This window comes from Aquarana catesbeiana, linkage group LG02 (genome assembly GCF_042186555.1).
Source record: "Aquarana catesbeiana isolate 2022-GZ linkage group LG02, ASM4218655v1, whole genome shotgun sequence".
In the NCBI taxonomy this organism is placed as follows: Eukaryota; Metazoa; Chordata; class Amphibia; order Anura; family Ranidae; genus Aquarana; species Aquarana catesbeiana.
In genome coordinates this window covers 808,331,845-808,343,944 of record NC_133325.1, presented here as the reverse complement: position 1 = coordinate 808,343,944, position 12,100 = coordinate 808,331,845, and the positions used below count along the sequence as shown (strand labels likewise).

Sequence of the window (12,100 nt, the reverse complement as noted above, 5' to 3'; positions counted from 1 at the left end):
AGTGTCAGAGCTCTGCTGATTGGAGCAGTGTACAGGGAGGAGTGTCAGAGCTCTGTTGATTGGAGCGATGTACAGGGAGGAGTGTCAGAGCTCTGTTGATTGGAGCGGTGTGCAGGGAGGAGTGTCAGAGCTCTGTTGATTGGAGCGGTGTGCAGGGAGGAGTGTCAGAGCTCTGTTGATTGGAGGAGTGTGCAGGGAGGAGTGTTGGAGCTCCGTTGATTGGAGGAGTGTGCAGGGAGGAGTGTCGGAGCTCCGTTGATTGGAGGAGTGTACAGGGAGGAGTGTCAGAGCTCCGTTGATTGGAGCAGTGTGTAGGGAAGAGTGTCTGAGCTCTGTTGATTGGAGCAGTGTGCAGGGAGGAGTGTCAGAGCTCTGTTGATTGGAGCAATGTGCAGGGAGGAGTGTCAGAGCTCTGTTGATTGGAGCAGTGTACAGGGAGGAGTGTCAGAGCTCTGTTGATTGGAGCAGTGTGCAGGGAGGAGTGTCAGAGCTCTGGTGATTGGAGCAGTGTGCAGGGAGGAGTGTCAGAGCTCCGTTGATTGGAGCAGTGTGCAGTGAGGAGTGTCAGATTGCTGTTGATTGGAGCAGTGTACAGGGAGGAGTGTCAGAGCTCTGCTGATTGGAGCGATATACAGGGAGGAGTGTCAGAGCTCTGTTGATTGGAGCGGTGTGCAGGGAGGAGTGCCAGAGCTCTGTTGATTGGAGCGGTGTGCAGGGAGGAGTGTCAGAGCTCTGTTGATTGGAGCGGTGTGCAGGGAGGAGTGTCAGAGCTCTGTTGATTATAGCAGTGTACAGTGAGGAGTGTCAGAGCACTGTTGATTAGAGCGGTGTACAGGAAGGAGTGTCAGAGCTCTGTTGATTGGAGCAGTGTGCAGGGAGGAGTGTCAGAGATCTGTTGATTGGAGCAGTGTACAGGGAGGAGTGTCAGAGCTCTGGTGATTGGAGCAGTGTGCAGGGAGGAGTGTCAGAGCTCCGTTGATTGGAGCAATGTGCAGGGAGGAGTGTCAGAGCTCTGTTGATTGGAGCAGTGTGCAGGGAGGAGTGTCAGAGCTCCGTTGATTGGAGCAGTGTGCAGTGAGGAGTGTCAGAGCTCCGTTGATTGGAGCAGTGTGCAGGGAGGAGTGTCAGAGCTCTGTTGATTGGAGCAGTGTGCAAGGAGGAGTGTCAGAGCTCCGTTGATTGGAGCAGTGTGCAAGGAGGAGTGTCAGAGCTCTGTTGATTGGAGCGGTGTGCAGGGAGGAGTGTCAGAGCACTGTTGATTGGTGCAGTGTACAGGGAGGAGTGTCAGAGCTCTGTTGATTGGAGCGTTGTACAGGGAGGAGTGTCAGAGCTCTGTTGATTGGAGCAGTGTGCAGGGAGGAGTGTCAGAACTCTGTTGATTGGAGCAGTGTGCAGGGAAGTGTGTCTGAGCTCTGTTGATTGGAGCAGTGTGCAGGGAGGAGTGTCAGAGCTCTGTTGATTGGAGCAGTGTACAGGGAGCAGTGTCAGAGCTCTGTTGATTGGAGCAGTGTACAGGGAGGAGTGTCAGAGCTCTGGTGATTGGAGCAGTGTGCAGGGAGGAGTGTCAGAGCTCCGTTGATTGGAGCAGTGTGCAGGGAGGAGTGTCAGAGCTCTGTTGATTGGAGCAGTGTGCAAGGAGGAGTGTCAGAGCTCCGTTGATTGGAGCAGTGTGCAGTGAGGAGTGTCAGATTGCTGTTGATTGGAGCAGTGTACAGGGAGGAGTGTCAGAGCTCTGCTGATTGGAGCAGTGTACAGGGAGGAGTGTCAGAGCTCTGTTGATTGGAGCGATGTACAGGGAGGAGTGTCAGAGCTCTGTTGATTGGAGCGGTGTGCAGGGAGGAGTGTCAGAGCTCTGTTGATTGGAGCGGTGTGCAGGGAGGAGTGTCAGAGCTCTGTTGATTGGAGGAGTGTGCAGGGAGGAGTGTTGGAGCTCCGTTGATTGGAGGAGTGTGCAGGGAGGAGTGTCGGAGCTCCGTTGATTGGAGGAGTGTACAGGGAGGAGTGTCAGAGCTCCGTTGATTGGAGCAGTGTGTAGGGAAGAGTGTCTGAGCTCTGTTGATTGGAGCAGTGTGCAGGGAGGAGTGTCAGAGCTCTGTTGATTGGAGCAATGTGCAGGGAGGAGTGTCAGAGCTCTGTTGATTGGAGCAGTGTACAGGGAGGAGTGTCAGAGCTCTGTTGATTGGAGCAGTGTGCAGGGAGGAGTGTCAGAGCTCTGGTGATTGGAGCAGTGTGCAGGGAGGAGTGTCAGAGCTCCATTGATTGGAGCAGTGTGCAGTGAGGAGTGTCAGATTGCTGTTGATTGGAGCAGTGTACAGGGAGGAGTGTCAGAGCTCTGCTGATTGGAGCGATATACAGGGAGGAGTGTCAGAGCTCTGTTGATTGGAGCGGTGTTCAGGGAGGAGTGCCAGAGCTCTGTTGATTGGAGCGGTGTGCAGGGAGGAGTGTCAGAGCTCTGTTGATTGGAGCGGTGTGCAGGGAGGAGTGTCAGAGCTCTGTTGATTGGAGCAGTGTACAGTGAGGAGTGTCAGAGCACTGTTGATTAGAGCGGTGTACAGGAAGGAGTGTCAGAGCTCTGTTGATTGGAGCAGTGTGCAGGGAGGAGTGTCAGAGCTCTGTTGATTGGAGCGGTGTGCAGGGAGGAGTGTCAGAGCACTGTTGATTGGTGCAGTGTACAGGGAGGAGTGTCAGAGCTCTGTTGATTGGAGCAGTGTAGGGGGAGGAGTGTCAGAGCTCGGTTGATTGGAGTGGTGTGCAGGGAGGAGTGTCAGAGCTCTGTTGATTGGAGCAGTGTGCAGGGAGGAGTGTCAGAACTCTGTTGATTGGAGCAGTGTGCAGGGAAGAGTGTCTGAGCTCTGTTGATTGGAGCAGTGTGCAGGGAGGAGTGTCAGAGCTCTGTTGATTGGAGCAGTGTACAGGGAGGAGTGTCAGAGCTCTGTTGATTGGAGCAGTGTACAGGGAGGAGTGTCAGAGCTCTGGTGATTGGAGCAGTGTGCAGGGAGGAGTGTCAGAGCTCCATTGATTGGAGCAGTGTGCAGGGAGGAGTGTCAGAGCTCTGTTGATTGGAGCAGTGTGCAAGGAGGAGTGTCAGAGCTCCGTTGATTGGAGCAGTGTAAAGGGAAGAGTGTCAGAGCTCTGTTGATTGGAGCAGTGTGCAGTGAGGAGTGTCAGATTGCTGTTGATTGGAGCAGTGTACAGGGAGGAGTGTCTGAGCTCTGCTGATTGGAGCAGTGTACAGGGAGGAGTGTCAGAGCTCTGTTGATTGGAGCAGTGTACAGGGAGGAGTGTCAGAGCTCTGTTGATTGGAGCGATGTACAGGGAGGAGTGTCAGAGCTCTGTTGATTGGAGCGATGTACAGGGAGGAGTGTCAGAGCTCTGTTGATTGGAGCGGTGTGCAGGGAGGAGTGCCAGAGCTCTCTTGATTGGAGCGGTGTGCAGGGAGGAGTGTCAGAGCTCTGTTGATTGGAGGAGTGTGCAGGGAGGAGTGTCGGAGCTCTGTTGATTGGAGCAATGTGCAGGGAGGAGTGTCAGAGCTCTGTTGATTGGAGCAGTGTACAGGGAGGAGTGTCAGAGCTCTGTTGATTGGAGCAGTGTGCAGGGAGGAGTGTCAGAGCTCTGGTGATTGGAGCAGTGTGCAGGGAGGAGTGTCAGAGCTCCGTTGATTGGAGCAGTGTGCAGTGAGGAGTGTCAGATTGCTGTTGATTGGAGCAGTGTACAGGGAGGAGTGTCAGAGCTCTGCTGATTGGAGCGATATACAGGGAGGAGTGTCAGAGCTCTGTTGATTGGAGCGGTGTGCAGGGAGGAGTGCCAGAGCTCTGTTGATTGGAGCGGTGTGCAGGGAGGAGTGTCAGAGCTCTGTTGATTGGAGCGGTGTGCAGGGAGGAGTGTCAGAGCTCTGTTGATTATAGCAGTGTACAGTGAGGAGTGTCAGAGCACTGTTGATTAGAGCGGTGTACAGGAAGGAGTGTCAGAGCTCTGTTGATTGGAGCAGTGTGCAGGGAGGAGTGTCAGAGATCTGTTGATTGGAGCAGTGTACAGGGAGGAGTGTCAGAGCTCTGGTGATTGGAGCAGTGTGCAGGGAGGAGTGTCAGAGCTCCGTTGATTGGAGCAATGTGCAGGGAGGAGTGTCAGAGCTCTGTTGATTGGAGCAGTGTGCAGGGAGGAGTGTCAGAGCTCCGTTGATTGGAGCAGTGTGCAGTGAGGAGTGTCAGAGCTCCGTTGATTGGAGCAGTGTGCAGGGAGGAGTGTCAGAGCTCTGTTGATTGGAGCAGTGTGCAAGGAGGAGTGTCAGAGCTCCGTTGATTGGAGCAGTGTGCAAGGAGGAGTGTCAGAGCTCTGTTGATTGGAGCGGTGTGCAGGGAGGAGTGTCAGAGCACTGTTGATTGGTGCAGTGTACAGGGAGGAGTGTCAGAGCTCTGTTGATTGGAGCGTTGTACAGGGAGGAGTGTCAGAGCTCTGTTGATTGGAGCAGTGTGCAGGGAGGAGTGTCAGAACTCTGTTGATTGGAGCAGTGTGCAGGGAAGTGTGTCTGAGCTCTGTTGATTGGAGCAGTGTGCAGGGAGGAGTGTCAGAGCTCTGTTGATTGGAGCAGTGTACAGGGAGCAGTGTCAGAGCTCTGTTGATTGGAGCAGTGTACAGGGAGGAGTGTCAGAGCTCTGGTGATTGGAGCAGTGTGCAGGGAGGAGTGTCAGAGCTCCGTTGATTGGAGCAGTGTGCAGGGAGGAGTGTCAGAGCTCTGTTGATTGGAGCAGTGTGCAAGGAGGAGTGTCAGAGCTCCGTTGATTGGAGCAGTGTGCAGTGAGGAGTGTCAGATTGCTGTTGATTGGAGCAGTGTACAGGGAGGAGTGTCAGAGCTCTGCTGATTGGAGCAGTGTACAGGGAGGAGTGTCAGAGCTCTGTTGATTGGAGCGATGTACAGGGAGGAGTGTCAGAGCTCTGTTGATTGGAGCGGTGTGCAGGGAGGAGTGTCAGAGCTCTGTTGATTGGAGCGGTGTGCAGGGAGGAGTGTCAGAGCTCTGTTGATTGGAGGAGTGTGCAGGGAGGAGTGTTGGAGCTCCGTTGATTGGAGGAGTGTGCAGGGAGGAGTGTCGGAGCTCCGTTGATTGGAGGAGTGTACAGGGAGGAGTGTCAGAGCTCCGTTGATTGGAGCAGTGTGTAGGGAAGAGTGTCTGAGCTCTGTTGATTGGAGCAGTGTGCAGGGAGGAGTGTCAGAGCTCTGTTGATTGGAGCAATGTGCAGGGAGGAGTGTCAGAGCTCTGTTGATTGGAGCAGTGTACAGGGAGGAGTGTCAGAGCTCTGTTGATTGGAGCAGTGTGCAGGGAGGAGTGTCAGAGCTCTGGTGATTGGAGCAGTGTGCAGGGAGGAGTGTCAGAGCTCCATTGATTGGAGCAGTGTGCAGTGAGGAGTGTCAGATTGCTGTTGATTGGAGCAGTGTACAGGGAGGAGTGTCAGAGCTCTGCTGATTGGAGCGATATACAGGGAGGAGTGTCAGAGCTCTGTTGATTGGAGCGGTGTTCAGGGAGGAGTGCCAGAGCTCTGTTGATTGGAGCGGTGTGCAGGGAGGAGTGTCAGAGCTCTGTTGATTGGAGCGGTGTGCAGGGAGGAGTGTCAGAGCTCTGTTGATTGGAGCAGTGTACAGTGAGGAGTGTCAGAGCACTGTTGATTAGAGCGGTGTACAGGAAGGAGTGTCAGAGCTCTGTTGATTGGAGCAGTGTGCAGGGAGGAGTGTCAGAGCTCTGTTGATTGGAGCGGTGTGCAGGGAGGAGTGTCAGAGCACTGTTGATTGGTGCAGTGTACAGGGAGGAGTGTCAGAGCTCTGTTGATTGGAGCAGTGTAGGGGGAGGAGTGTCAGAGCTCGGTTGATTGGAGTGGTGTGCAGGGAGGAGTGTCAGAGCTCTGTTGATTGGAGCAGTGTGCAGGGAGGAGTGTCAGAACTCTGTTGATTGGAGCAGTGTGCAGGGAAGAGTGTCTGAGCTCTGTTGATTGGAGCAGTGTGCAGGGAGGAGTGTCAGAGCTCTGTTGATTGGAGCAGTGTACAGGGAGGAGTGTCAGAGCTCTGTTGATTGGAGCAGTGTACAGGGAGGAGTGTCAGAGCTCTGGTGATTGGAGCAGTGTGCAGGGAGGAGTGTCAGAGCTCCATTGATTGGAGCAGTGTGCAGGGAGGAGTGTCAGAGCTCTGTTGATTGGAGCAGTGTGCAAGGAGGAGTGTCAGAGCTCCGTTGATTGGAGCAGTGTAAAGGGAAGAGTGTCAGAGCTCTGTTGATTGGAGCAGTGTGCAGTGAGGAGTGTCAGATTGCTGTTGATTGGAGCAGTGTACAGGGAGGAGTGTCTGAGCTCTGCTGATTGGAGCAGTGTACAGGGAGGAGTGTCAGAGCTCTGTTGATTGGAGCAGTGTACAGGGAGGAGTGTCAGAGCTCTGTTGATTGGAGCGATGTACAGGGAGGAGTGTCAGAGCTCTGTTGATTGGAGCGATGTACAGGGAGGAGTGTCAGAGCTCTGTTGATTGGAGCGGTGTGCAGGGAGGAGTGCCAGAGCTCTCTTGATTGGAGCGGTGTGCAGGGAGGAGTGTCAGAGCTCTGTTGATTGGAGGAGTGTGCAGGGAGGAGTGTCGGAGCTCCGTTGATTGGAGGAGTGTGCAGGGAGGAGTGTCGGAGCTCCGTTGATTGGAGCAGTGTACAGGGAGGAGTGTCAGAGCTCTGGTGATTGGAGCAGTGTGCAGGGAGGAGTGTCAGAGCTCCGTTGATTGGAGCAGTGTGCAGGGAGGAGTGTCAGAGCTCTGTTGATTGGAGCAGTGTGCAAGGAGGAGTGTCAGAGCTCCGTTGATTGGAGCAGTGTGCAGTGAGGAGTGTCAGATTGCTGTTGATTGGAGCAGTGTACAGGGAGGAGTGTCAGAGCTCTGCTGATTGGAGCAGTGTACAGGGAGGAGTGTCAGAGCTCTGTTGATTGGAGCGATGTACAGGGAGGAGTGTCAGAGCTCTGTTGATTGGAGCGGTGTGCAGGGAGGAGTGTCAGAGCTCTGTTGATTGGAGCGGTGTGCAGGGAGGAGTGTCAGAGCTCTGTTGATTGGAGCAGTGTACAGGGATTAGTGTCAGAGCACTGTTGATTGGAGCAGTGTACAGGGAGGAGTGTCAGAGCTCTGTTGATTGGAGCGATGTACAGGGAGGAGTGTCAGAGCTCTGTTGATTGGAGCGGTGTGCAGGGAGGAGTGTCAGAGCTCTGTTGATTGGAGCGGTGTGCAGGGAGGAGTGTCAGAGCTCTGTTGATTGGAGCAGTGTACAGGGATTAGTGTCAGAGCTCTGTTGATTGGAGCAGTGTACAGGGATTAGTGTCAGAGCTCTGTTGATTGGAGCAGTGTACAGGGAGGAGTGTCAGAGCTCTGTTGATTGGAGCGGTGTGCAGGGAGGAGTTTCAGAGCTCTGTTGATTGGAGCAGGATGCTGCAACTCTGAATTACTACTGACCTCTGATCTATTATTTACTTCTGACTCCTGCATTCTTCATTAATTACTACAAACCCCGCACTCTGTGTCACTACTGACTTCTAAACTCTGCTTTACTTACTCCTGACTCCTGGTCTCTGTAACATACTACTGACCCCTGTACTACACATTACTGAAACCAACAAGTAGGATAGGTTTTTATTTTTACAGTGATATTTGTATTATATTTTTCTTCAAACTTTACTTACTGTTCAATGGGGCCTTATTATTATTATACAGGATATATATATAGCGCCATTATGTATAATATAACGCCAACAGTTTGCGCAGTGCTTTACAAAATGAAGGCAGACATTACAGTTACAATACAGTTTGGTACAAGAGGAATCAGAGGGCCCTGTTAGGTTATCTGCTTAAAAGAATGTGCTGAACTCTTCTCTACATTGTACCTGTCGGGATCTCCAGTCCTTTCCATGAATTGTATCCGTGTCATACACACAACATTCTTTAGCGGGTACAATATTGAGCTGCCGAATATCAGATGTCCACCAGCTCAAGGCCTCCACCTCCTTCATTATATATAGACAGAGGAAGTCTGCACTGCCTGGCCTCCATCCCAAAATACTCCCCCCCCATGGAAATCTCAGCAGATATTATCAGATACAATTCTGGGTGTGATGGATGTGCAAAGTCATCATATTATATATTCCACATCCCCATCTATGCGGCACTTCCCCAAATGATACAATCTGTACACACAGTGTATATATATATATATATATATATATATATTGTACCTCCTACTCCTGTATTACTGATTCCTTCTAGCACAATACTTCAATGATATGTCCACCCAAAACTCTTCTCTTTAGTTTTAGGAGGAGTGGGGAAGTATTGGAACCCCTCTCAGGTTTTATGGTTACCTGGGTCTCCATTAGAGAGATTTCCCCTCAATTATCATCCTGGTGACAACATTTTAGTAAACAGGAAGTGAGGGGAATTCTCCAACATCAACACCGACCGTGAGAATAGAAGTTTTTATTTTTAAAGGAGTCGGGGAAGGACAGAGCTCCTGGAATAGTTACATTTTTGTCCCTATTGCAACAACACAGACTTCTATACAAAGGCTTCTCTTTAGTAGAGTAGGAAGGAAATCCCTCCAATGGAAGCCCAGGATTACAGTAAAAACCTGACAGGGGTTCTTATCCTTCCCCATCCCAACCAGAACTAGAAATAAACTTTTGGTTGGACTTAACCATTTGCCAACTGCGCTGAAGCCGAATGACGGCTACATCATGGCTGTCCAGTTCTGGGACACTGTCATACACCATCCTCTCGTGATCATGCCCACAGGGTGCCCGCTGCAGCACGCGGGCGGCGTGTTCTGTGATCGCAGTGTCCTCCGGACACTGCTGATCACAAACTGAGGTCAGTGGCTCTTTACCATGTGATCAGCTGTGGCCAATCACAGCTGATCATGATGTAAACAGAAGCTGGTTATCGGCATTCCTTTCCTTGCACTGACAGCATGAGGAGAAGAGAGACAATAACCAGCTTGTGTAAAAGGGACATCTACACTGATAATCAGGACAGTGATTATTAATGCCCTGATTATTAGTGCAGTCCCAACAGTGCCCACCAGTGCTGCCAATTAGTGCTCACCAGTGCTGCCAATCAGTGCCCCCTCATCAGTCTGTCCTATCAGTGCCCCCTACTGGTGCCCATCAGTGCTACCTATAAGTACCCATCAGTGCCGCCTATCTGTGCCTATTCATCAATGCCACCTCATCAGCGCTCATCCATGCCACCTCATCAGTGAAGGAGAAAAATTACCTGTTTGCAAAATTGTATAACAAAGTCTTAGATAATCTGAATATCTGATTGGTTCCTGCGGCTGATGTGCCCATGTGCTCCCCTTTCCCGCTCACCTGTGCGCCTGGCAGCAGAACTCGCACATGTTGATCTTGCACTCCTGGCAGCGTCTCTCACCCTTTCCATCTGCGCACAGATCACATGGCATCTGGTGCCCTCCGCTCCGCAGCCGTTCGCGCAGCACCTCTGTCTGTGCCAGCATGTCAGGTAAGAAATCCTTCACTCCCCCCGCTGGCAGCGCCACCTCTGAATCGCACATCGGACACAGGAGGCTCCTCCGTTTCTGCCCCTTCTCCATGGTGGTGAAGGGCTCCAGCTTGCTCAGGCAGTCCATGCAGAGGGTATGCAGGCAGGGCAGCACCCGGGGGTCTGAGAACATCTCCTGGCACTGTGGGCAGTGTGCCCGCAGCTCCCCCGAAATCTCATCCAGAGCACCGGACTTCGCCATCTTATCAAAGTCCAAATTCTGTAAAATTCTCCGGAAAAAAAAAAAGATGAGGCCAGAGAGACAGAAACTAACAAAACAATCCAAAATCTCCTATCCAGGGAGCACAGATCCTTTCCAAGGTGCCCAACGAGAATGAACAGAAAAATAAGATCATTAGAGAGGTCAAGAGATCCTAAGAGAGGTCACCAAATCCAGCAGAAGATGCCAAGAGAGATCACTAGATACCACACACCCTAAGAGAAGTCATCAGGTCCAACAGTAGATCCTAAAAGGTCACTAGGTCCAATAGGAGATCCAAAGAGTGGTTAATAAGTCCAACAGGAGATCCTAAGGGAGGTCACTAGGTCCAACAGAGGGGTCCTAAGAGAGGTCACCAAATCCAGCAGAAGATGCCAAGAGAGATCACTAGGTACCACACACCCTAAGAGAAGTCATCAGGTCCAACAGTGGATCCTAAGAGAGGTCACTAGGTCCAATAGGAGATCCAAAGAGTGGTTAATAGGTCCAAACGGGAGATCCTAAGGGATGTCTCTAGGTCCAATAGGGGTTCCAAAGAGAGATCACTAGGTCCAGCGGGCGATCCTGAGAGATCACTAGGTCCAACAGGAGATCCAAAGAGTGGTTACTAAGTCCAAAATGAGATCCAAAGAGTGGTTACTAGATGCCACACATGGTCCTAAGAAAGCAGTCACTAGATCCTGCAGAGTATCCTAAGAGTAGTCAATAGATCCCGCACAACCTCAGATCAGGATTTTATCTATCAGAGTGGAGTTGGGGTAGAACTACAATATCCAGCAGTCATGGGTCAGGAAGGAGAAAGGTTTAAGAAGACCCCGGTATGGAGGTCCCTGATTTTAGTGGAGGAGTCCCTGGTTTTAGTGGTGGAGTCCCTGGTTTTAGTGGTGGAGTCCCTGGTTTTAGGGATGGAGTCCCTGGTTTTAGTGGTGGAGTCCCTGGTTTTAGTGGTGGAGTCCCTGGTTTTAGTGGTAGAGTCCCTGGTTTAGTGGTGGAGTCCCTGGTTTTGGTCTCCTGTGACTTTTCCTGCAGTAACATTCCTGGGCCGGTCTGTACAGGAGCCTCATGCAGGCCTCACACCGCCTGCCCTCCCCCTCCCTCTCCCAGGAGTCTGAGAGTCACTCTGGACAGGAGCAAGGTGCAGCTGTGTCAGCGATGACGGGGTTAATCCTGGGCACATTCCCAGAATTCCAGCCCCCCTCCCCCCCTCCCTGCTGATCCTGGAGGACTGGACACACCTTACAACCCTCCCACCATAAGTATAGAAAAAGTCCAAACATTAATCAGAACTTGTGTTTGTGTCCCTGCCGGGGAGATTCACCCTCTATTCACCCCGTGGCCATTGTCACCGAGGCAGAAAGTGTGCGGATGTATGATGTGTAATAGAAGGAGGTTTTCATTTCAGTAAATAAACAACAACGTGTGACCCGTGTTCTGTGTGATGTGGTGATTGGTGGAGGTGTGACGGATATTCCATGTATGTTACATTGTAACCATTCACCCTCACAGCATTAGATTGGATACTTTATTATCATTGTATTCAATACATCAATATTTTACATTGTAGCTCTCCGACCTCAGCACTACAAACATACCCTCACCGGACACTTCATTGGGTCCTCCTTGCTAGTAGAGGGTTGGATCCCCTTTGGCCTTCATTCTTGGTGGCATAGATACAACAAGGTGTTGGAAACGTTCCTCAGAGATTTCGCTCCATAGTGACATGATGACATCACACAGTTGCTGCAGATTTGTCGGCTGCACATCCATGATGCCAATCTCCGGTTCCACCACATCCCAGAGGTGCTCTATTGGATGAGATGTGGTGAGTGTGGAGGCCATTGGAGTACAGGGACCTCATTGTCCAGTGGTGAGATGATTGGAGCTTTGTGACATGGTGCATTATCCTGCTGGAAGGAGCCATCAGAAGATGGGGACACTGTAGTCATCAAGGGATGGACATGGTCAGCAACAATACTCAGATATCCCATCCCCCACACCATTACACCCCCACCACCAGCCTGAACCGGTGATATCCCATCCCCCACACCATTACACCCCCACCACCAGTCTGAAGCAGTGATATCCCATCCCCCACACCATTACACCCCCACCACCAGCCTGAACCGGTGATATCCCATCCCCCACACCATTACACCCCCACCACCAGCCTGAACCGGTGATATCCCATCCCCCACACCATTACACCCCCACCACCAGCCTGAACCGGTGATACCCCATCCCCCACACCATTACACCCCCACCACCAGCCTGAACCGGTGATACCCCATCCCCCACACCATTACACCCCCACCACCAGCCTGAACCGG

The 12,100-nt window shown here is 51.9% G+C and overlaps 1 protein-coding gene across 1 annotated transcript in view; it reads right to left on the bottom strand.

The window, feature by feature from the left end:
• LOC141129502 (E3 ubiquitin-protein ligase TRIM45-like) overlaps nucleotides 1–10,947 on the bottom strand; it is a 48,281-nt gene extending 37,334 nt beyond the window's left edge. Inside the window, exon 1 of the mRNA XM_073617574.1 lies at nucleotides 9,364–10,947. Coding sequence (XP_073473675.1) covers nucleotides 9,364–9,755 — 392 coding nt within the window. The 5' untranslated portion in view covers nucleotides 9,756–10,947. The remainder of the gene's footprint in view (nucleotides 1–9,363) is intronic.
• Nucleotides 10,948–12,100: the final 1,153 nt, after the last annotated feature.